This window comes from Primulina huaijiensis, chromosome 9 (genome assembly GCF_012295235.1).
Source record: "Primulina huaijiensis isolate GDHJ02 chromosome 9, ASM1229523v2, whole genome shotgun sequence".
Lineage (NCBI taxonomy): Eukaryota > Viridiplantae > Streptophyta > Magnoliopsida > Lamiales > Gesneriaceae > Primulina > Primulina huaijiensis.
In genome coordinates, this window is record NC_133314.1 from 12,638,574 (window position 1) to 12,665,260 (window position 26,687).

The window sequence follows — 26,687 nt, forward strand, 5'->3', positions numbered from 1 at the left end:
CACATTGAGGCATTTCAAATAAATAACATATTGCAAAGACAACAAAAATAGTAAATTTCTATCAAATTAAATAACAAAACCCTACAAATTGGTAATAAAAGATTTAAACTCAATAATTATAATAGAAAATTACGAACTTAAGAATATTAGTTCGAAAATTCTAAAAACATAATAAAATAGAACGAACAAACAATGTAAATAAGACAAGTAGCAAAAAAATCTGCATCAAAACTCAAAAAAATATGAGACAAAACATAAACATTATGGATTTAGAAAATGAGGACAAAAAATCAACAATAAAACACTAAAACTCTTAGTTTTGACGCGAAAAAAACGCTTTTAGTCTATTTATATCATGGAATACAAAATTCGTGGGAAATAACGAATTTTTTTGGAAGTTATTTTCCTACTTCTTCACTTTCGCATACAACATCCTTCACTTTGGAAGTTTTTTTTTCGCCTCGTCATAGATGTAAGAGCCTATATTAAAAGATTGTCGTCTAAAATTAATTTTTCTCACATTCAACATTCAAGATGTACAACGAAGGAAAATAATTCTTTTAGAAAAATAACTCCTTCACATTATTATTTCTTATCATTGATTATTCAAATATACAATCAAATGTATTACTGAAAAATAGGCATTTTTGTATTTTGGTAAGATTTAGGGAGCTTAATCAAATAACATTGTGTTGTCAAGATAGTGGGAAGAAAAAAATATTTGACAAAAGAACTGAAGAAAACCTATGCTTGCTGTGAAAATTTATTGGTAATTTCCCGTAAAATTATGAGTAGGTATCTTGTGAGACGGTCTCACGAATCTTTATCTGTGAGACGGGTCAACCCTACCGATATTCACAATAAAAAGTAATATCTTTAACATAAAAGTAATGCTTTTCATGAATGACTAAAATAAGATATCCCTATCATAAAATACGATTCATGATATCATCTCGTATGAATTTTTGCCTATTGGGCCGGTTTATCTCCACCTTCCTTGTGAAACCACACAATCAACTCTTCCTTTCTTTTTCGTCTCCACCTTCGGACAAGAATCTCAACTCATGAGGCCGACTTCCGGAAAACACGCAGCGGCGGCGGAGGAGCATCAGCAGCAGCGCCACATCTCTTACTCCCCCAGGAAGTCTAAGAAAATCGAAATCAGAACCACCCTTCAATCTTTGAAAGCTCACATCTCTTCGCACCGCTGGGTCTGGCTCAGTGCAACGATCTCATTGCAGCTCTTACTAGTCCTTCTTCTCATCCGTGCCTCTCCGCCGCCGCCGCCGCCGCCGCCCATCCTTCCCTCAACCCAGCACCGACAAATCGAAACCACGTCACAAACCGGACCAGATGGCGTCTGCCAATTCGGAAGAGTGTACATCTACGATCTGCCCCCGATGCTCAACGAAGAACTCCTCCAAAACTGCCACGAAATCGACCCGTGGAGCTCCCGCTGCAACGCCGTGTCAAACGACGGATTTGGGCCTCCGGCGGTGGGTTTGAACGACGTCGTCCCACGGAATCTTACCTCAGCTTGGTACTGGACTGATATGTATTCAGCAGAAGTCATATACCATGAAAGAATGAAGAACCACATCTGCAGGACGATGAATCAAGATGAAGCCACGGCGTTTTACATCCCTTTCTACGCAGGACTCGCTGTGGGCAGGTATTTATGGTTCAATTACACTTCGAAAGATCGCGATTTTCACAGCGTAACTATGTTGAACTGGGTTAAGAATCAAACCCCATGGATGAAATCAAATGGGTCGGATCATTTCATCGTGTTGGGTAGATTAACTTGGGATTTTCGAAGATTAACTGACAATGACAATGAATGGGGAACAAGATTCATTTACATGCCATTAATGAAAAATGTTCTTAAGTTATCAGTTGAAAGAAGTCCGTGGGATCTATTAGAAATCAGTATCCCATATCCAACTGCCTTCCACCCTCGATCCGAATCGGATATCCGCATTTGGCAGGATTTCATCCGTTCTAGAAAACGATCCAGCTTACTTACATTTGTGGGGGCGACCCGCAAGAAAATCAAGAATGATTTCAGGACTGTGCTTATGTCGTACTGTAAAAACGAATCAAGCTGGTGTCAAGTAGTTGACTGCGCTGTAACTCGATGTTATGACGGAGCACCGGCTATACTGGAGGGGTTCTTGGATTCAGATTTCTGTATGCAGCCTAAAGGAGATGGATCAACAAGAAGATCCGCATTTGATTGTATGTTAGCAGGTACAATCCCGGTGTATTTTTGGAGAGGAAGCTTCGAGAATCAATTTGAATGGCACTTACCTGCAGCATATGATAAATATTCAGTATTTATTGATAATAATGATGTGCGAAATGATAGCTCGATAATCAAGAAAATTTTGCAGAAATATAGTATAGAAGAAGTGAAGAAAATGAGGGAGAGGATTATTGATTTTGTGCCAAAGTTTTTGTATTCAAGGTCTAATGTGAATTTGGGGAAATATGTTGATGCATTTGATATTGCCATGGATGAAGTCTTGATAAGGTTTAGCAGACAGAAGATGTTCTCCAACCATGATCAATGATCTTTTAGACGTTCAGAGATTGAAGATCGAAGTGTCGGGTGAGTAAAGCCGCCGCAGATTTGTTTTTTATTCCTTCCAGGTAGCCAGTTATGTGTTGAACCTTCGATAGTTTAAGCTATAAGTGTTGTTAAAGCCATCGATCTGTTCTGTACGATGATTTAGACCTTCGAAGTTGCCATTTATGCGCTGAACCTCCGGAAGTTGAAGCTAGAAGTGTTGTAGAAGTCTCCGGTTATCTTTTAGATATTCCAAGTGGCCATTTATTTGCCGAACCTCGGAAACTAAAGCTGAAACGTCTACTACTTAAAAATGCTCCTAATTTTTTTTTAAACAAGTTCATTTTTGAAATTCTTAAAATTATGCATGTATGCGACACTACTGAAAAATACGTCTTTTAGAAATGATCGTAATTAAATAACAACTAAAATACTGCAGTTTAAAATTTGCCAACTCGGCCAACATAAATGTACGTAGAAATAAATCAAGTAAAAATCCTTATAACTAACAACATGACAAGTTATAACAACATGACAAGACCAAGCGTAATGAAATGTTCATGTCCCTTCTAAGCTCATAAAACATGATGTGTGGTCCTTGGGCCATGTGTTCACATCCAGCTCTGTCTGCTCAGAATTCGGCACCTCCCGCCTCCTCAACATATTCACCTGCATCATTCACACCTAGTGAGTCTAAACACTCAATACACCTGTATTGTTCTAACAAATACATATACATAACATGCAACAGTGAAAAATACTGTAAGAAACATACATTTCATGAACTTAAAAGTATAACGTAAACATGTCGTATAAAATCATAGCGTGTCAAAACATGTCTCAACATAACATCATATACATATACATTTTCTTTGAATTCAGTTAATTAGTTGTAACTTTCGTATCAGCTCTATCGTATCACCTCTATTCGATGAATCCATTAAATATGACCACGGTACCCGGCAGCAGGGACATCAGCGACAACATTACCCATCCACTGAGCCTTGGCCTTAGCTAAATAATTTCTCATATAATCGTATTAGTCACAACCAACTCTCATCCTTCAAAAACTTTTCATCAGATTCACACTTAATAAAATCATGAATATACGTACCTTAAAACCAAGCATGCAACGTATTTTCATATTTACGTAAAAAGTCATATACGTGATACATAAACATTTAAAAACATGTTAAATTTGTGATCAGGGCGCTACCAAAATTAAAACTCGACTCTGGTACAAAATGACTATTTTGCACCTGGAAACCCCAAAACGACCATTTTACCCATACACCTCAAAATTTTGACCCATCTTATACCTCCCATAATCTTGGAACACCCAGCCTAGCTTATTGGAATAACCAACCCCATCTAATTTGTTGGAGACGACCAAAACGAGACATGCTCACAAAATCGCTAACCTCTAAGCTCGGTACCAACGCTTAAGCGCCAGTAGTGCAGCGCTGGTTAAGCGCCTAGGCGCTGCATCCTAGTGTCGCGGCGCTGCCATGTTCGAAGAGCGCCGCGGCGCTAACTTACGTCCATAATTTCCTCTTTCTACCAACGAAGCTATAAGTCGCACCACCCTCGACCACCCTGGAACTAGATTACCCTAGGACCATAACCAGCTCGTGGACCACTTCCTAGACCGACTTGACCACGCCCTTAGCCCTCCAAACTTGCGGACGGGCACGACTCTCAATACCTACACCGAACCAAATCAAGAACCACCCTAGCACCACACCTTTCGAACCGCTTATGGACCACGACCAGCCACTCACAGCCCTCTCCTAGCCTTGTCACGGACCCAAGGGGGTCCGCTCCTCACATGGGATCGAGCCATGCAAGGCTACACGCCCAAAACTATCGATCTAGCCAAATCCGATCAACCGAACACCTAGTACCGAACGGCCCTCAACATAACCCGACTAAAGCTTGGCTCCAGCATCTTGCATCATTTTACTCGACGTGTACAGCCCCTAGCATGAAGATCGGCAGCCCCCTTACACAATATTGCAAGAAAACATGAGTTATGCGCAAGAACATGCGTTTTCATCAGCGACCGAAGGAACAACGTTTTTATCATGCTAGATCTATGAAATCTACATACATGGCACACACATCAGCTTATATACAGCATGAATGATGAGAAAATAATGATACAAAGCGTGCCTTGACATTTATGCGTTTGAAAACTTGAAAATCTACGCGCGGGACGTGAACCGGAGAGGCGGGGGAGCCTTTTTCTTGAAAGGAAGGCTGCTGCCAAGGGGGGGGGGGGGGAAGGGGGCGACGGCTTGTGAATGTTGAGGGGTGATTAGGGTGGATAATACATATATAATTATACAGTAATGGGCCATCAATGAAATTTTAAAGGTTTAAATGGATTTTTGGCCCATTAAGTAACAAAATAATCCTATCAAGTCCAAAAACTGTGAGGCCTGGGGTCGTAGAAGACAGAGGTGATCGCCGGTGCCATAAGGTTGCAAGGACAATGAACAGCTCCTGGCAAGCTTCTAGGCGGAGAGAACATGAATGAACCAATCTTACACCAGAAAGGAGGAGAATTCCGAAACTGTTCAATGTAATGGACTGTACAGTTGAAGAGGGCTTAAAAGATTTGTTATGTACTACTCATACCAATAAGATGCATCTTCTTTTCGGTAGCTCATCACATAAAAACTCCAAAGGTTTGCGTGCTTGACTTGGGGCAATTCTGGGATGGGTGACCTCCTGGGAAGTTTCCTAGGGTGCGTGTGAGTCAGGACATAAGCACGCTGGAAAGACTCGTATTGGTACAGTGAAGACAGCCGTCGAATCTGGGGCGTTTCAAAAACTGTAGTACCCGAAAAACCAATATGCGTATATATGTGCATAATTTCTATTATTTAATTTTAAATGTTTATTATTTTAAGAAATTGTTGATTTAATTGCATTTAAATCATTTACGTAATTTTTAAGAATTTTTAAAATCGCGTATTTATATTTTAGCTTTTTAGATATATACGCAAGACCGGACCGGAGATAGAAAATCGGAGATGAATTTTATGATCCAAAAATATTCCTAAATTTATTCCGAGCTAAGAAATAATTTAATTTAATGAAATCAAGTGGATTTAAGTCTACTTTAATTAATTAATCACCAATTTAATTGTAGGCTTCTTAATTCATCAAGATTGTGCTTAATTAACCTTTTAATCAAGCTTAGATAACCTAGGATTCTAATTAGCAAAACTTAAACAAATCCTACACCAAATTGGAAAGACAACTCTCGGTCGTTTCACTCCACACAATCTCAACTTGACACCATTTAACTCCCCCAACAAGAAAACAAAGGCCACCCATTCATCATGCATGTCCCCCCCCAACTTGGCATCATTTACTCCCCCATGCACCACCTTATTTGACCACAACCCTTCACCGCCTTCTTCATTCTCCCTAGCACGAAAATTAGGAGATTTGGCAGCTCCCATTCTTGGCCAAGACAACAACAATAGCAAGGTGTCTTCATTTTCGTTGCCGTGTCTCTCGATCCGACGTATTATGTAGTTTATTGTAAAAAAAACTTAAGGCATGTCTATATTATTTCTTTGCTCTTCAATCAAGTTATATATCTATTTTTAAACCATTACATGTGCTTGATCCCTGACAAAACCGAAATCATGTCAAGAAACCTTCTAAAATTCTGTGCAGTATGTTTTTGGCTTTCATTTATGTCTCACAGTTTTGGCTTGTTTTGTGGTTCATGAGGTTGGCTTGATTTCATGGCACCCAAGGATGCATCTAGACATGATTTAGAGTGTGTTAGGAAGGTGTTAGCCCATTGGTTTAAGTCCTTTTCCCCCAACAACACTGAATGGACAGCAACTCTCCATAGTGCATATTTGAGTCTCGATTTTCTTGGTTTGTTGTCTAAGGTATATGTTCGGACCTTGGCTGCCCTAGGGGCTGTAGCCATGGTTAGAACCTCTTCTTAGCATGTCTAGGACGTGACCAAGATGACATTTCATGGCTTGGTTCATGGTGTCATCGGTTTTTAAAATAAACAAGACAAGTGCCCCTTCGGTTTTCATTTCTGTTTTGTGTGAGTAGTTTCGGTTTTGAGGTTGGGGGTGGATCTTGGTTGGCTTCTAGCCCTTAGCCATAGTTCACACAATACCTAATGATGTTTAGATCATGCCATGGTCGATCATATGGCCATTGGAATGATACATGATAGCAAGAACAAGCAAAACTCTCCACGGTACAGCATATGTGTTCTCGGGTGAAGCTTTGGATTGTTTTGGGTGGTTGCTCGGATTGTGGTTGGCCTAGGGCCCTTAGCCATGGTTCAAGCCACACCTTAGGATGTTGGTAAGAGGTTTTGGTCGGTGGTTCAATCCCCAATGACCATTAGCCTTGTAATCGAAGCGAAGTAAGCACAGCTGCTGCCGCTGGAATTTTACAGCAGCTTGAGCTTCGGTTCACAGGTCACGTACGAGTTCTTGGTTGGCTTTTAGCCTATGGCCTTGGACTGTACAGTACCTTATTGAGTTAGGAAGGTCATGTTTTTGGCCGTTTGTGATTTGGTTAAGTTTAGAAGTCGTACGAGAATTTACGGTGCAATGTGCCAAAGTGACTCTCGAAAGAGCGTTTCATGATTTTGGCCTCTATGCATAATTTTCGTATATTACAGCCCTTGGTATATATTTTCCAGTATTTTAGGTGTATTTTAATCATGACTAAAAGATGGTTCGATGTTGGTTCGGGTTGGTACAGAGTCATGGTTAGATACTAAGTTTGTTGGGCGTAATTGTCTCGTTTTTTGTTTGATTATGAGATGTTGGTCAAGCTGAGATTATTTGCATGTGTATCATGTTAGAATTAGGTTGCAGCGAGGCTGGAAATGATCCAACTCAATTGGTAAATTAAAACAGGATAATAATTATATTACGTGCATAAAAATAGAAAATGTTTATTTTTGAGATATATGCGATAAGTCTTGTGGCCACCTTACGCTTATGGGATTTCTTCACCCGGTGACTTACGACCGGTTTATGATTATGTATGGGTATGGATATCCAGTCCAAGGGCTTTGATGATCTCTACCACCCAGTATACTGTGGTTTAGTCTGATCATACGTGCATGTTATGTTATGGGCCACTTGCGTAGAAACATTATCTCTATAAAAAAAAATTTACGATATGATATGTTATGACAGAGCTCTATCGAGCAAAACTTTTACGTATGATTTTCAGTTATGCAAGTAATTATAATTACTCATGATACGATTTTCACGTACGCTTTATGATACGATATTTTTACTTAGCATGCGATTTTATGATATATTTACTTGTTATTCATGATATATGCACGCTGAGTCTTTAGACTCACTAGACTTGATTGTTGTAGGTACTGACGATGCAGAAGCTGAGGGCGAGGACCAATGAGTTAGCTCGGATCGGTGGTAGTACGAACCCGAGTACCTCACGTTTAGTTATTCCGTTTTATGTTCAAACTCTTGTTAAAACTTTTATATATTTTAAATTATTGTTTAAAATATTATTCAGTTTCCGCTGCTATATTTATGTTAAACCATTGTGTTATTTTACGAAAGTTTTTATACATTGCAAGTTTATTTATTTAAAGAGAAAATTTTTAATAATTCCGAAAAATTATGAATACGAAATACGGGCCATCACAGTTGGTATCAGAGCGATGTTTCTTGTAAAGGGTTGTACTTACTACTGATCTCGAGAAGCTCACGAAGTCACGTCTTCAGTCTGTAAGTCAAACTTTCACGTATTACATTTTTTTGAGCATGAAATAGTTTACCAGCATGTTCTCATGAAATATTTTATCACCATGTTCTCATGAAAAATATTTTATGTCAAGATTATGTTTTAGCAAATATATATTTAAATTTAAAGAAAAATAGTAGAATTATGCATGTTGGTTATGTAAGGATTTTACATGGTACAGTATGCCTCTTAGACGAGTTATTGACCACCCGAGGGGTGCTGAGAGCGAGGCTGATGAGACTCAGAGCCATTATGAGGATAGAGGTCCATCGCCACCTCCTCCACCACCTGATATGCATACCCAGATGATGGCGGGTATGACTCAGTTCTTCGCACAGTTCGCGGAGAACAATGCTGCAGCTGTAGCTAGGCCGCCTAGACCCGAGGCTATATGTGAGCGGTTCATGAGGATGAACCCGAAGGAGTTCACTGGGACGTCTGATCCCATGGTTGCTGAGGGATGGATTAAGTCCCTAGAGGTTACTTTCAGATTTATGGAGCTGGAGGATGTTGACAGGGTCCGCTGTGCGACCTATCTTTTTGGAGGAGACGCCTGTCTATGGTGGGAGGGCGCATCTGTAGCTCTGGATCTAGCAACTCTCAGTTGGACGCGCTTTAGAGAGGTGTTCTTCTCTAAGTATTTTACCGATGACGTACGTTCGAGGTTAACCAGGGAGTTTATGACCCTGAGACAGGGCGACATGACTGTTACGGAGTTTATCCTTAAGTTCGAGAGGGGTTGTCACTTTGTACCTCAGATAGCAAACGACGAGGGTGCCAGGCTTAGGCAATTCATGGATGGATTGCGGCCGATTTTGCGCCGTGATGTTAGGGTTGCTGGCCCTACGACATATGAGGTCGCTGTCTCTAGAGCTCTTACTGCAGAGCAGGATCAGAGAGATATCGAGAATGACCGCCAGGGTAAGCGACCATTTCAGGCGCCCCACCGCCCTCCTCGGCAGCAGCAGCATAAGAGGCCTTTCCATGGCCTATCGAGGAGCATAGAGCAGCAGCAGCAGCAGGGACGTGTGGTCCCGAGGAGGCAGGAGTACCCGGTCTGTGCCAGGTGCACACGCTGCCATACCGGAGCTTGCATGTATGGCTCTGGGAAGTGTTTCAAGTGTGGCGGTACTGGCCATTTGCTGAAGGATTGTCCTCAGGGGACATTGCCTACTCAGGGCAGAGTGTTTGCACTCCATGCAGCGGAGGCGAACCTAGGGACTATGCTCTTGACATGTATCTTAAATCTTTAAGTTTATATTTGGGAAAATTTTAGCATATTTAATTCAGTGTTTTGGGATTAATTGTTTTGAATTATTGGGTTATAAGATTTGAACTTAGAAATTGTGATAAGATTGCATGTTCTATTCGGGTTGTTTTGGGAATCTAAGTTAGAAGAACTTTGACCTTTGCATGTCTATAGGATTAATTCCGGTAAATTATTGGGTTTAGATTGATGTTCCAACCTTTCAGGAAAAATATTTATTGGCGGAGCTTCTACGAACGCCTTGATTGATTCAGAGGCCACTCATTCATTCATATCTGAGACCTTTGCGAATTCCATCGAGGTCAAGATGATTGGATTGGCTGTGGCGTATTATGTGGTTATTCCATCTGGCGAGGAGATGGCAGCGACTAGCGTAGTCCGAGACATAGACCTCGAGATTCATGGAAATCTTGTCTATGCGGATTTGATCGTGCTGCCGATGCCAGAGTTCGATATTATCCTTGGGATGGATTGGCTACACAAAAACAAAATACTTATTGATTTTCAGCGGAGATCTGTTCTAGTCCGACCGCTTGGAAGGGAGCAGTTCCTATTTGAGCCTGACATGTACTTTAATTTGCCTATCATGATATCTTGTATTCAGGCTAGGAGGCTCATACATAGGGGTTGTCGAGCATACATTGCGACTATTATATATGTTCCCGAGGTCCCCAGTCAGTTAGTTGCAGATGTCCCAATTGTCAGGGACTTTTCAGACGTTTTTCCCGATTACGTCTCTGGTAGACCACCGGTACGAGAGGTTGAGTTTTCGATCGATCTTATGCCAGGTACCACGCCTATCTCTAAGGCGCCTTACAGATTAGCACCGTCAGAGATGGTTGAGCTCAAGAACCAGATTCAGGAGCTTGTTGACAAGGAGTTTATTCGCCCGAGTTTCTCTCCATGGGGCGCGTCTGTCTTATTCGTGAAGAAGAAAGACGGATCTATGAGGCTTTGCATCGACTACCGGGAGTTGAACAGGGTTACAGTGAAAAATAAATACCCACTTCCGAGGATCGAGGATTTGTTTGATCAGTTGCAGGGAGCCTCAGTATTCTCCAAGATAGATCTGCGTTCCGGATATCACTAGTTGAGGGTGAAAGACGCCGATACTTTTAAGACTGCTTTTAGGACTCGTTATGGGAACTTCGAGTTCCTTGTAATGCCGTTTGGTCTGACGAATGCACCGGAGATCTTCATGGATCTCATGAATCATGTATTTCAGCCGTATCTTGATCAGTTCGTTATTGTGTTCATAGACGACATTCTCGTCTACTCAAAGAGTCAAGAAGATCACAGCAGGCATCTGACCGCAGTATTGCAGACATTGAAGAGGCACAAGCTGTTCGCTAAGTTTAGCAAGTGCGAGTTCTGATTGGAGAAAGTGGCGTTCCTAGGCCACATCAGATCTAGCAGTGGCATTGAGGTAGACCCAGCGAAGGTTGCGACAATCAGAGATTGGGAGTGTAGAACCCGTAATTAGACTGCGTATAAGCCATGCATAATTCTAATTTTTTTTTTTTTTTTTTAAATTGACTTCATTGGATGAGTATTTAAATGCATTCTTTGAAGCTAAGTATTTTATTCAGTAGTTTAATCTTTATTCTTTTCAGTTCATTAAGTGAGGCCGGACCGGAGTTGGAGTAAAGAAATAAATTTTAATATTAAGAAAATATTCTTAGAATTTATTTAAGATAAATAATAAATCATTTTAAAATAAAAGAAGGTTTAGGGATTTATTTAATTAACTTGAGATAAGTAGCAAATAAATTCTTTATGTCCAATAATTTAATTAATAGCCTAAATTTAAATATGTGACCAATTGAGATAAGTTAATCTAGACTTATTTTAGTTAAGAAATTATAATTTATCATGATAGTAAATTTACCTTTAAGATTTAAATATCTAACCATGTATGCAAGATAATGTTATTCCTTAACTAATTAATTAATACTTAATGGGTAGATAAAATTTTAAATATTTAAAATACATGAATTAAGCAATATTTCTACCTAATTTAGCATTCAAAATTTCGGCCCCCTCATTATCCAACCCAATCTTGATTATTTTGGCAACTCTCCATTGATATCATTTCCTTAATCATTTCTTGGTTTGATAATTCCTACACTTTTAATCCTCATTAATTGATAATTAAGCAATTTTCCTACCCCATTTATTTAGTAGAAAAATCGGCCACCCTTGTTTAAGATTTAAAAATATTTGACAACCCATTTAATTAATAGTCTTCCTATCTATTTTTATTGGGAGATAATTATATCACAACAAATCTTCTATGATAATTAATGGAGCAAGATCCCACCCAACCTAGCTAGATAAAATCGGCCATGTTGTTTTTTTTAAAGATTTAATTGTGATTTTTATTTCAACTCATTCTTTATTTATCCCCTTAAATATTCTAGATAGATTTATCCTCCCCAACTTTTAAATCACTACCAAGATTTAATTAAACCAATTCTCCCTTTGCACCTAGACCTCAAAATCGTCCTTATGCACCTCTAATATCCCCAAGAAAAATCTTTGACATCATTCTTTTCCTTATCACTCAAACTAGTAGATAGAAAGAATATTTTCCCTTCCCTTTATCTTGTATCTTCCCATTTAAGTTCCTAGACTCCCTCCCACTCCATAATCTCGAAAATTCCAGCCTCCTTCAGCACTGAAAAACCGTGAGAGCATAGGGTAAAATAAGGAGGAAAAACAAGAAAGAAAACAAGAGAAGTAACTCCGTCTCCTCCGCGCCGCGTCGCCGTATTCTTTCGTTTTTCATTCAAACGACATCAAGGCATGTATATGTTTTCCTTTTCTCTTCAATCAAGCCATATAGGTATTTTTAAACATCATATGTACACGATTTCATGCAAGAAAACCGAAATATGACAGCAAATTTTTGTAAAATTCTGCACAGATTTTTTTAGCCTTCCTTGTGCACTTCACGTTTTCTGCTGTTTTGATGGTTCAGGTGGTTGGCTCGATTCCAGTGGCTCGGCGCTGCATCTAGACATGTACTAGGACATGTTAGGGTCATGTAACAACGTTGGTTCCAGCCCCTTCACGCTGGAGATAGAGTTTTGACAGCAACACCCCAAACATGTCACTTTGTGGCTCGAAATTGGCATGTGTATTGTCAAGGGTGATGCTTCTGATCTTGGCTGCCCTAGGGGCTATAGCCATGGTTAGAACATCTCCTTGTTATGTCTAAGACATGACCAAGTCGCCCTTTCGAGGCTTGGTCCACGATGGAATCGGTTTTCAAATAAAAGAAACAAGAACAGATTTTCGGCCCCTTCATTTTTCCTGCATGTGTAATTTCGGTTTTGGTGGATGGTGTGGATCTGGTTTGGCCTATGGCCCTTAGCCACGGTTCATACCATACCCCAAGATGTCTAGGTCGTGTCATGGTCAACGAAATGGCCACTGGAACGACACGAGACAACGAACAAAGCAAAACACCCCTCACGCGCGCAAGGGTGCTATCGGGTGGAACTTTTCTGATGTTGCTGGAATAATTCGAATGGTGGCTGGCCTAGGGCCCTTAGCCATGGTTCAAATCATTCCTTGGGATGTTGTGGAGAGGCTCTGGTCGGTGGTTCAAGCCCCAATGGCCAAAAGTCTCGCAAACGACGCGATGCAAGCGAAGTTGCTGCTGCTGGAATTTGACAGCAACTTGCTGTGTCGGTTCGGAGGCTCGTTTGAGTTCTTGGTTGGCTTTTAGCCTATGGCCTTGGACTGGACAGTGCCTCATCGAGTTAGGAAGGCCACGTTTTTGGCCGTTCGTGATTCGGATCATTTTTGAGGTCGTACGAGAATTTACGGTGCGATGTGCCAAATTGACTCTCGAAAGAGCGTTTCATGTTTTGGCCTCCATTCACCTAGATTTCGGCCCTCACCATTTTAGGAGCATAAATTCATAATTTTAAGTGTATTTTAATCATGACTATACGTTGGTTCAGTGTTGGTTCGGGTTGGCTCGGAGTCATGATTAAATACGAAGTCGTCGAGCGTCATTGTCGCATTTTTTTTAACTTAAATTGCATAGTTGGTCAAGTAGAAGCTATTGCATATTTTTCATGGCATATTTAGGTTGCAGCGAGCCTGGGAACGATCCAATCCAGTTGGTAAAATAATACAGGATATTTCATTATGCAATTTAATTATATTACGTGCATGAAAATAGAAAATACTTATTTTGAGATTTATGCGATATTGCTTGTGGTCAATTCACTATTTTGGGAGCACTATTTACTCGGTCGCCAGTGACCGATCAGTTCAGTTTGGTACCACCCGGTCGCCAGTGACCGGTCAGTTCAGTTCAGTTTGATACTCCCCCGGTAGCCAGTTACCGATCAGTTCAGTTCAGTGCAGGGGCCACATGCGTAGACCATAATCTCAACAGAAAATTATTACCAGTTATTTCAGTACAGGGCTCCAAGGAGCAACATTTTTACTACGATTTTAATTCAGTCATGCACGTATTATAATTGCTCAGTACAGGTTATTTTCAGTATGCCCCATGACATGATATTTTATCCCATGCAAAATTTTACTAGTATTTACTCGTTACCTACGATATATGCATGCTGAGTCTTTAGGCTCACTAGACTTGATTGTTGTAGGTACTGATGAGGTCAGGGCCGAGGGCGGGGACCAGTGAGCCAGCTTGGGTCAGCAGTAGTGGCACCCGAGGACCTCAGTTCAGCATTTATTATTTTATTTCTCAAACAATTTTTATCAGTTGTGGGATATTCTTAAATTGTTATTTCGCATACAAATATTTTCTTCCGCTGCCATTTTGAATATAAAACTTTGTTTATCGGTTTATTTATGAATGAGGCATTTTGATTATTTAAAAAGAAAATTTTTAATTTTTCCGCAAATTTTCAAGCAAGGATTCATAGGCCTTTACAGCTGGTATCAGAGCCTATGTTCTTGTAAAGGGTTGTACTACTACTGACCACGAGAAGCTCATGAAGTCACGTCTTCGGTCTGTAAGTTTTACATTCATGCATTTTATAAAAAGCCGGAATTATTTTAACTGCATGTTCTCATGAAGTATTTTTACGTTTAGATTTTAATCGTTCAGTATTTATTTACATTTAAATAAATTATGGAATTATGCATGTTGGTTACGTATGAGTTATTTATGGAACAGTATGCCTCCTAGACACCAAGTTGGACGCCCGAGAGGTGATGATGAGCCTTGTCATGAGGACAGGGAGGAGCAGAGACAGGAGGGAACGGACCTCCACCCCCTCCACCAAATATGAATGCCCAGATGCTAGCTGGTATGACTCAGTTCTTCGCACATTTTGCGGGGAACAATGCTGTGTCGACCAGGCCGACAGGGCCTGAGGCTGTTTAGGAGAGATTCATGAAGATGCGTCCTAAGGAGTTTTCAGGGACGACAGACCCCATGATTGTCGAGGGCTGGATCAAGTCCCTTGAAGTTATCTTCGAGTTCATGGAGCTTGGAGATGCAGACAGAGTCCGGTGTGCCAGCTACTTATTCGGAGGAGATTCCCGCTTATGGTAGGAAGGAGCATCAGTAGCCCTGAACTTGGCTGCGCTGAGCTGGACACGCTTCACGGAGGTATTTTACTCCAAATATTTTACTGATGAGGTGCGTTCGCGTTTGACCAGGGAGTTTATGACCCTGAGGCAGGGAGAGCTGACTATTACGGAATTCATCCGTAAGTTTGAGAGGGGCTGTCACTTTGTGTCCTTGATTGCGAATGATGCGGGTGCCAAGCTGAGGCACTTTCTTGATGGATTGCGGCCGATCTTACGCCGCGATGTTACGGTTGCTGGCCCTACTACTTTTGAAGTTGCCGTTTCTAGAGCTCTTGCCGCAGAGCAAGATCTGATTGACATTGAGAGGGATCGCTTGGGTAAGCGACCAGTCCAGGTACCACACCGCCCTCCTCCTCAGTAGCATCAATAGCAGAATAAGAGGCCTTTCCATGACCCGCCCAGAAACAGAGGCCACCACCAGCAGCAGCAGCAGCAACGGGGACACGCAGTCCCTAAGCCTACCGAGCATCCGATCTGTCCTAAATGCTCACGCCGCCATCCTGGAGCATGTATGTTTGGTTCGGGGAAGTGTTATCAGTGTGGTAGTCCAGACCACTTATTTCTGCAATGCCCTCAGAGGAATCTGCCTACCCAAGGCAGAGTTTTCTCTCTCCATACTACGGAGACGAACCCAGAAACCATGCTTATGACAGGTATCTTAACGCTTTGAGTTATGTTTGAAATTCGATGTTTTGAGAATCTAGGTTAATATTTTTGAACTTAGAATTGCGATAGGATTGCATGCTCTACTCAGTATTATTTTAGGGAATTAGGATAGAAGAACAAGTACCCACTTCCGAGGATCGAGGATCTGTTTGACCAGTTGTAGGGAGCTTCGATATTTTCCAAGATAGAACTGCGTTCCGGTTATCACCAGTTGAGGGTGAGAGATGCTGATGTTTCCAAGACTGCTTTCAGGACTCGTTATGGCCACTATGAGTTCCTTGTGATGCCGTTCGGTCTGACGAATGCGCCAGCGATCTTCATGGATCTCATGAATCGCGTATTTCAGCCGTATCTTGATCAGTTCGTGATAGTATTCATAGACGAAATTCTTGTCTACTCAAAGAATCACGAGGATCACAGCAGACACCTGAACACAGTGTTGCAGACCTTGCAGAAGCACAAGTTATTCGCCAAGTTCAGTAAGTGCGAATTCTGGTTAGAGAAGGTGGCGTTCTTAGGCCACATTGTTTCTAGCAGCGGTATTGAGGTAGACCCAGCAAAAGTTGCAGCAATCAGAGATTGGGTTGTGCCGCAGAATGCATCTGAGATCCGCAGTTTTCTTGGGCTAGCAGGATATTACAGGAAGTTCATTAAGGGATTCTCCTCTATTGCCGTCCCACTCACATCTTTGACCAAGAAGAATGCTAAATTCTTGTGGAGCGAGGAGTGTCAGAAGAGCTTCGATACCTTGAAGCAAGCTCTTATCTCAGCACCAGTGTTGGCCATGCCGTCAGGGCCCGGCGAGTTTGTCCTTTATACCGATGCTTCGAAGCTCGGTTTAGGCGCAGTATTGATGCAGCATGGGAAAGTGATAGCGTATGCTTCTCGACAGTTGAAAATCCACGAGAAGAATTACCCTACCCATGATCTAGAGTTGGCCGCAGTAGTTTTTGCCTTGAAGATTTGGAGGCATTATCTGTATGGAGAGAAGTGCCAGATCTTTACCGACCATAAGAGCCTCAAGTATTTCTTTACGCAGAAGGAGCTGAACATGCGTCAGAGGCGTTGGTTGGAGCTTGTGAAGGATTACGACTGTGACATTAGCTACCACCCGGGTAAAGCTAATGTAGTTGCAGATGCATTGAGCAGAAAAGTCGCAGTAATGGCTCATTTGACGATTCAGAGACCTCTTCAGCTTGAGATGCAGAGGTTTAATCTAGAGTCATATCCTCAAGGTAGAGTTCCCCGTCTATCTACCTTGACCATTCAGTCCTCTCTTCTTGACCGTATTCGCAATGGTCAGTCAGCAGATGAGCAATTGGCACAGTGGAAGAAGAGGGATGAAGCCAAGGGCAGTGTCTTGTATACAGTCAGCGACGGTATTGTGAGATACCGAGACAGGATATGGGTTCCTAGCAGTGATTCTATCCGAGCAGACATCTTATCAGAGGCCCATATGTCGCCGTACTCCATTCACCCTGGGAGTACGAAGATGTACAAGGATCTGCAGCTATTGTATTGGTGGCCAGGGATGAAGAAAGACATCAGACGTTTTGTATCTGAGTGTCTGACTTGTCAGTTAGTGAAAGCAGAGCATCAGAGACCAGCAGGGTTGCTCAAGCCTCTTCCCATTCCCGAGTGGAAGTGGGAGAATGTTACCATGGACTTCGTGACCGGTTTGCCGAAGTCAGTCAGAGGATCAAATGCCATCTGGGTGATTGTAGATCGTCTTACCAAATCAGCGCACTTCTTGCCTATTAAGACGACTTTCACCATGATGCAGTATGCGGAGTTGTACATCCGGGAGATAGTCCGACTCCATGGTATTCCCGTTTCGATCGTATCTGACAGAGACCCCAGATTCACTTCCTCTTTTTGGAAGAGTTTGCATTCGACTATGGGTACGAAGTTGCTGTTTAGCACAGCTTTCCATCCTCAGACAGATGGTCAGTCAGAACGAGTTATTCAGATTTTAGAGGATCTTCTCCGTGCTTGTGTGATTGACTTCTCAGGGAGTTGGGAGTCGAAGTTGCCATTGGTGGAGTTCACCTATAACAACAGCTTCCAGTCATCTATTGGTATGGCTCCGTATGAAGCTCTGTATGGCCGCAAGTGTAGATCTCCTGTTCATTGGGATGAAGTAGGAGAGAGAGCAGAATTGGGTCCAGAGATTATTCAGCAGACTGTTGATGTAGTAGCCCAGATCCGCGATAGGATGAGGACTGCTCAGAGTCGACAGAAGAGTTATGCAGATCAGAGGAGGAGAGATCTAGAGTTCGCAGTCGGCGACCATGTTTTCGTGAAGGTGGCACCTATGAAGGGTGTCATGAGATTTGGGAAGAAAGGGAAGCTCAGTCCGAGATTCATTGGACCCTTTGAAATCCTTGACAGAGTTGGGACGCTAGCTTATCGTGTTGCTCTTCCGCCGAATCTGGCCGGAGTACACAATGTGTTCCACGTCTCCATGCTGAGAAAGTACATGGCGAATCCTTCGCATGTGCTGAACTTTGAGCCGTTGCAGCTTACCCCGAACCTGTCTTATGAGGAGAGACCAGTGCAGATCTTAGACAGACAGGAGAAGAAGCTGCGGAACAAGTTGGTTAAGCGAGTCAAAGTCAAATGGCTCAACCATTCAGAGGAGGAAGCTACGTGGGAGTCTGAGCCAGAAATGAGGAGTCGGTACCCCGAGTTATTTGGTGAGTTCTAATTTCGAGGACGAAATTTCTTTAAGGGGGGGAGAGTTGTAGAACCCGTAATTAGACTGCGTATAAGCCATGCATAATTCTAAATTTTTTAATTAAATTGACTTCATCGCATGAGTATTTAAATGCATTCTTTGAAGCTAAATATTTTATTCAGTAGTTTAAATTTTATTCTTTTCAGTTCATTAAGTGAGGCCGGACCGGAGTTGGAGTAAAGAGATAAAAATTTAATGCTAAGAAAACATTTCCTAAAATTTATTTAAGATAATTAATAAGTAAATTTATTGTAAAAGAAGGTTTAAGGAATTATTTAAACAAGTGGAGATAAGTAGTAAATAGAGTTCAATAATTAATTCCTTAATTCTTTTAAATATTTAATGAGTAGATAAAACACTAAAGAGTTAAAATACAATATTCAATAAATATTTTCCCTCCTCTTTATTATAATTTTCGGCCCCTATTATTCAATTTAAAAGTTTAGTTGACAACCCATTTAATTAATAGTCTTCCTATCCATTTTTATTGGGAGATAATTATATCACAACAAATCTTCTATGATAATTAATGGAGCAAGATCCCACCCCACCTAGCTAGATAAAAAAAATCGGCCATGTTGTTTTTTTTAAAGATTTAATTGTGATTTTTATTTCAACTCATTCTTTATTTATCCCCTTAAATATTCTAGATAGATTTATCCTCCCCAACTTTTAAATCACTACCAAGATTTAATTAAACCAATTCTCCCTTTGCACCTAGACCTTAAAATCGTCCATATGCACCTCTAATATCCCCAAGAAAAATCTTTGATATCATTCTTTGATTTTTGGGAGCACCATTTAATTAATTAACAAGCATTATCCTAACCTAGTCTAGCTAGAGAAATCGGCCACACCCATTAAATTATCCATCCAAAATTTTTGATAGCAAACAACATTTCAAATTTGAAAAGAAAGGTAGACTTGGTATCCCTTTATTAGTGGATCTCCCACTCACTCCCCTAACCACTTAATCCCCTCCTCCATCACCGAAAACAGCAGCCATTTCAGATTAAAAATCGTGACCCTCATAGCCTAGAACAAGAGAGAAAAATCGAGCAAGTAGCAAGATAAGAAAGCGTTCCACTCGTCCGCGCCGTATCGTTCTTCTTTTCGTTTTTCTTTCAAACGAAAAATCCAAGGCATGTATTTATTTCTTTCAAACCTCAATCAAGTCCTATTATCATTTATTTAACATCACATGATCATCATTTATTGCAAAAACCGAAACACACCATGAAATTTCAAAAACAAAAGTGCATGCAGATTTCGGTCCTTCCTTGTGCAGTTCACGGTTTTGCTTGTTTTTGTGCATTCAGGTGGTTGGCTCGACTCCAGGCTCACCAGGCTACATCTAGACACGTAATAGGATGCATTAGGACCATGTTGGTCCATTCAAACCAGCCCCATGCATGATGAAACCCGAAATGACAGCAGCTTTCCTCCACTGCCATTGTGTGCTTCGAAATTTCAGTTTCTGCTGTCATAGGAAAAGATCTGATCTTGGCTGCCCTAAGGGCCTATAGCCATGGTTAGATCACTTCCCTAGCATGTCTAAGACGTGACTAAGTCGCCCTTTTGGTGGCTTGGTCCATGGTGCATCGGTTTTTAAACACAAAGCAAGAACAGCCCCTTCGCCCCTTTTTAATTCTGCATGTGTCCCTCGGTTTTTGATGGTATGGGATGGATCTTGGTTGGCCTATGGCCCTTAGCCACGGTTCATACCATACCCCAAGATGTCTAGGTCGTGCCATGGTCAATGAAATGGCCACTGGAACGACACGAGACAACGAACAAAGCAAAACACCCCTCACGCGCGCAAGGGTGCTATCGGGTGGAACTTTTCTGATGTTGCTGGAATAATTCGAATGGTGGCTGGCCTAGGGCCCTTAGCCATGGTTCAAATCATTCCTTGGGATGTTGTGGAGAGGCTCTGGTCGGTGGTTCAAGCCCCAATGGCCAAAAGTCTCGCAAACGACGCGATGCAAGCGAAGTTGCTGCTGCTGGAATTTGACAGCAACTTGCTGTGTCGGTTCGGAGGCTCGTTTGAGTTCTTGGTTGGCTTTTAGCCTATGGCCTTGGACTGGACAGTGCCTCATCGAGTTAGGAAGGCCACGTTTTTGGCCGTTCGTGATTCGGATCATTTTTGAGGTCGTACGAGAATTTACGGTGCGATGTGCCAAATTGACTCTCGAAAGAGCGTTTCATGTTTTGGCCTCCATTCACCTAGATTTCGGCCCTCACCATTTTAGGAGCATAAATTCATAATTTTAAGTGTATTTTAATCATGACTATACGTTGGTTCAGTGTTGGTTCGGGTTGGCTCGGAGTCATGATTAAATACGAAGTCGTCGAGCGTCATTGTCGCTTTTTTTTAACTTAAATTGCATAGTTGGTCAAGTAGAAGCTATTGCATATTTTTCATGGCATATTTAGGTTGCAGCGAGCCTGGGAACGATCCAATCCAGTTGGAAAAATAATACAGGATATTTCATTATGCAATTTAATTATATTACGTGCATGAAAATAGAAAATACTTATTTTTGAGATTTATGCGATATTGCTTGTGGTCAATTCACTATTTTGGGAGCACTATTTACTCGGTCGCCAGTGACCGATCAGTTCAGTTTGGTACCACCCGGTCGCCAGTGACCGGTCAGTTCAGTTCAGTTTGATACTCCCCCGGTAGCCAGTTACCGATCAGTTCAGTTCAGTGCAGGGGCCACATGCGTAGACCATAATCTCAACAGAAAATTATTACCAGTTATTTCAGTACAGGGCTCCAAGGAGCAACATTTTTACTACGATTTTAATTCAGTCATGCACGTATTATAATTGCTCAGTACAGGTTATTTTCAGTATGCCCCATGACATGATATTTTATCCCATGAAAAATTTTACTAGTATTTACTCGTTACCTACGATATATGCATGCTGAGTCTTTAGGCTCACTAGACTTGATTGTTGTAGGTACTGATGAGGTCAGGGCCGAGGGCGGGGACCAGTGAGCCAGCTTGGGTCAGCGGTAGTGGCACCCGAGGACCTCAGTTCAGCATTTATTATTTTATTTCTCAAACAATTTTTATCAGTTGTGGGATATTCTTAAATTGTTATTTCGCATACAAATATTTTCTTCCGCTGCCATTTTGAATATAAAACTTTGTTTATCGGTTTATTTATGAATGAGGCATTTTGATTATTTAAAAAGAAAATTTTTAATTTTTCCGCAAATTTTCAAGCAAGGATTCATAGGCCTTCACAGGGAGGTGCCGCAGAGTGCATCGGAGATCCGTAGTTTCCTTGGTCTCGCAAGATACTATCGGAAGTTTATTCAGGGTTTCTCCACTATCGCAGTTCCACTCATGTCATTGACTAAGAAGAATGCTAAGTATGTGTGGAGCGATGAGTGCCAGAAGAGCTTCGATTCTTTGAAGCAAGCTCTTATTTCAGCGCCGATCTTGTCCATTCCTTCTGGGCCCGGAGATTTTGTATTGTATACCGATGCTTCGAAACTCGGTCTATGCACAGTGTTGATGCAGCATGGGAAAGTAATAGCGTATGCTTCTCGTCAGTTGAAGATCCACGAGAAAAAATACCCTACTCATGATCTTGAGTTAGCTGCTGTAGTATTTGCCTTGAAGATTTGGAGGTATTATCTATACGGAGAGAAGTGTCAGATTTTTACCGACCACAAGATCCTCAAGTACTTCTTTACGCAGAAAGAGTTGAATACGCGTCAGAGGCGTTGGTTGGAGTTAGTCAAGGATTATGACTGTGACATTAGCTACCATCCTGGTAAAGCTAATGTAGTAGAGAATGCTTTGAGCCGGAAAGTCGCAGTGATGGCTCATTTAACAGTTCAGAGACCTCTTCAGAGTGAGATTCAGAGGTTTGATCTAGAGATTTATACTCGAGGTAGAGTTCCCCGTCTATCTACCTTGACGATTCAGTCTTCTTTATTAGATCGTATTCGCAGCGGTCAATCATCTGATGAACAGTTGGCGAAGTGGAGGCAGAGAGATGAAGCGAAGGGCAGTGTTTTGTACACAGTGAGTGATGGCATTGTTCGTTATCGAGACAGGATGTGTGTTCCTATCAGCGATTCTATTTGAACAGACATATTAGTTGAGGCCCATATGTCCCCGTACTCTATTCATCCTGGGAGTACGAAGATGTACAAAGATTTGCAGATGTTATATTGGTGGCCCGGTATGAAGAGAGAGATCCGGAGATTTGTATTCGAGTGTTAGACTTGTCAGCTCGTGAAAGCTGAACATTAGAGACCAGCCGGCTTACTCAAGCCACTTCTCGTTCCCGAGTGGAAGTGGGAGAAAATTAACATGGATTTCGTGGTTGGTTTACCGAAGTCGGCTAGAGGTTCGAATGCTATATGGGTGATTGTTGATTGTCTTACCAAGTCAGCGCATTTCTTGCCTATTAAGACGACTTTCTCTATGATTCAGTATGCCGAGTTATATATCCGTGAGATAGTCCGATTGCACGGTATCCCAGTCTCTATTGTTTCTGACAGAGATCTGAGATTCACTTCCTCATTTTGGAAGAGTCTGCATTCAGCGATGGGTACGAAGTTGTTGTTTAGCACATCTTTTCACCCTCAGACAGATGGTCAATCAGAGAGACTTATTCAGATCTTGGAGGATCTTCTCCGTGCTTGTCATCGATATCTTAGGGAGCTGGGAATCGAAGTTGCCATTAGTGGAGTTTACCTATAACAACAGCTTTCAGTCGTCTATAGGTATGGCTCTTTATGAAGCACTGTATGGAAGGAAGTGTAGATCGCCTATTTATTGGGATGAAGTAGGCGAGAGATCGGAGTTAGGTCCAGAGATCGTTCAGCAGTCTGCTGATCTAGTAGTCGTAATCCGTGATAGGATGAGGACTGCTCAGAGTCGACAGAAGAGTTATGCCGACCGGAGGAGGAGAGATCTAGAGTTTGCCGTTGGCGACCATGTTTTCGTGAAGATAGCACCGATGAAGGGTGTCATGAGATTTGGAAAGAAGGGAAAGCTTAGTCCGAGGTTCATTGGACCATTTGAGATCTTCGACAGAGTTGGGACATTAGCATATCGTGTTGCTCTTCCGTCGAATCTGACCGGAGTACACAATGTGTTCCATGTGTCGATGTTGAGGAAGTATTTAGCGAACCCTTCTCATGTGTTGAACTTTGAGCCGTTGCAGCTTTCTCCGAACTTGTCTTATGAAGAGAGACCAGTGCAGATCTTAGACCGTAAGGAGAAGAAGCTTCGGAACAAGGTGATCAAATCAGTAAAGGTCAAGTGGCTTAATCATTCTGATGAGGATGCTACTTGGGAGTCAGAGTCAGAGATGCGGAGTCGCTTTCCAGATTTATTTGGTGAGTTTTAATTTCGAGGACGAAATTTTTATAAAGGGGGAGTGTTGTAGTACCCGAAAAACTAATATGCGTATATATGTGCATAATTTCTATTATTTAATTTTAAATGGTTATTATTTTAAGAAATTGTTGATTTAATTGCATTTAAATCATTTACGTAATTTTTAAGGATTTTTAAAATCGCGTATTTTAAATTTTAGCTTTTTAGATATATACGCGAGACCGGACAGGAGATAGGAAATCGGAGATGAATTTTATGATCCAAAAATATTCCTAAATTTATTCCGAGCTAAGAAATAATTTAATTTAATGAAATCAAGTGGCTTTAAGTCTACTTTAATTAATTAATCATCAATTTAATTTTAGGCTTCTTAATTCATCAAGATTGTGCTTAATTAACCTTTTAATCAAGCTTAGGTAACCTAGGATTCTAATTAGCAAAACTTAAATAAATCCTACACCAATTTGGAAAGACAACTCTCGGTCGTTTCACTCCACACAATCTCAACTTGACACCATTTAACTCCTCCAACAAGAAAACAAAGGCCACCCATTCATCATGCATGTCCCCCCCCCCCCCAACTTGGCATCATTTACTCCCCCATGCACCACCTTATTTGACCACAACCCTTCACCACCTTCTTCATTCTCCCTAGCATGAAAATTAGGAGATTTGGCAGCTCCCATTCTTGGCCAAGACAACAACAATAGCAAGGTGTCTTCATTTCCGTTGCCGTGTCTCTCGATCCGACGTATTATGTAGTTTATTGTAAAAACAACTTAAGGCATGTCTATATTATTTCTTTGCTCTTCAATCAAGTTATATATCTATTTTTAAACCATTACATGTGCTTGATCCCTGACAAAACCGAAATCATGTCAAGAAACCTTCTAAAATTCTGTGCAGTATGTTTTTGGCTTTCATTTATGTCTCACAGTTTTGGCTTGTTTTGTGGTTCAGGAGGTTGGCTTGATTTCAGGCACCCAAGGATGCATCTAGACATGATTTAGAGTGTGTTAGGAAGGTGTTAGTCCATTGGTTTAAGTCTTTTTCCCCCCAACAACACTGAATGGACAGCAACTCTCCATAGTGCAGATTTGAGTCTCGATTTTCTTGGTTTGTTGTCTAAGGTATATGTTCGGACCTTGGCTGCCCTAGGGGCTGTAGCCATGGTTAGAACCTCTTCTTAGCATGTCTAGGACGTGACCAAGATGACCTTTCATGGCTTGGTTCATGGTGTCATCGGTTTTTAAAATAAACAAGACAAGTGCCCCTTCGGTTTTCATTTCTGTTTTGTGTGAGTAGTTTCTGTTTTGAGGTTGGGGGTGGATCTTGGTTGGCTTCTAGCCCTTAGCCATAGTTCACACAATACCTAATGATGTTTAGATCATGCCATGGTTGATCATATGGCCACTGGAATGATACATGATAGCAAGAACAAGCAAAACTCTCCACGGTACAGCATATGTGTTCTCGGCTGAAGCTTTGGATTGTTTTGGGTGGTTGCTCGGATTGTGGTTGGCCTAGGGCCCTTAGCCATGGTTCACGCCACACCTTAGGATGTTGGTAAGAGGTTTTGGTCGGTGGTTCAATCCCCAATGACCATTAGCCTTGTAATCGAAGCGAAGCAAGTACAGCTGCTGCCGCTGGAATTTTACAGCAACTTGAGCTTCAGTTCAGAGGTCACGTACGAGTTCTTGGTTGGCTTTTAGCCTATGGCCTTGGACTGGACAGTACCTTATTGAGTTAGGAAGGTCATGTTTTTGGCCGTTCGTGATTTGGTTAAGTTTAGAAGTCGTACGAGAATTTACGGTGCAATGTGCCAAAGTGACTCTCGAAAGAGCGTTTCATGATTTTGGCCTCCATGCATAATTTTCGTATATTACAGCCCTTGGTATATATTTTCCAGTATTTTAGGTGTATTTTAATCATGACTAAACGATGGTTCGATGTTGGTTCGGGTTGGTAAAGAGTCATGGTTAGATACTAAGTTTGTTGGGCGTAATTGTCTCGTTTTTAGTTTGATTATGAGATGTTGGTCAAGTTGAGATTATTTGCATGTGTCTCATGTTAGAATTAGGTCGCAGCGAGCCTGGTAATGATCCAACTCAATTGGTAAATTAAAACAGGATAATAATTATATTACGTGCATAAAAATAGAAAACGTTTATTTTTGAGATATATGCGATATGTCTTGTGGCCACCTTACGCTTATGGGATTTCTTCACCCGGTGACTTACGACCAGTTTACGATTATGTATGGGTATGGATATCCAGTCCAAGGGCTGTGATGATCTCTACCACCCAGTATACTGTGGTTTAGTCTGATCAGACGTGCATGTTATTTTATGGCCACTTGCGTACAAACATTATCTCTATAAAAAAAAATTTATGATATGATATGTTTTGACAGAGCTCTATCGAGCAAAGCTTTTACGTATGATTTTCAGTTATGCAAGTAATTATAATTACTCATGATACGATTTTCACGTTACGCTTTATGATACGATATTTTTACTTTGCATGCGATTTTATGATATATTTACTTGTTATTCATGATATATGCACGCTGAGTCTTTAGACTCACTAGACTTGATTGTTGTAGGTACTGACGATGCAGAAGCCGAGGGCGAGGACCAGTGAGTTAGCTCGGATCGGTGGTAGTACGAACCCGAGGACCTCACGTTTAGTTATTCAGTTTTA

At 41.3% G+C, this 26,687-nt stretch overlaps 1 protein-coding gene across 1 annotated transcript; it reads left to right on the forward strand.

Annotated features, from left to right (window-relative positions):
* Positions 1 to 971: 971 nt before the first annotated feature.
* LOC140985044 (xyloglucan galactosyltransferase XLT2-like) lies at positions 972 to 2,880 on the forward strand. Its single transcript, XM_073452781.1, has one exon. The coding sequence runs from the start codon at positions 1,065 to 1,067 to the stop codon at positions 2,571 to 2,573; it is 1,509 nt and encodes a 502-aa protein (XP_073308882.1). The 5' UTR covers positions 972 to 1,064; the 3' UTR covers positions 2,574 to 2,880.
* The last annotated feature ends 23,807 nt before the right edge of the window (positions 2,881 to 26,687 follow it).

Excerpts from the sequence above, each read along its gene's own strand:
- LOC140985044 (XM_073452781.1), top strand. The coding sequence starts at position 1,065 with ATGAGGCCGACTTCCGGAAAACACGCAGCGGCGGCGGAGGAGCATCAG.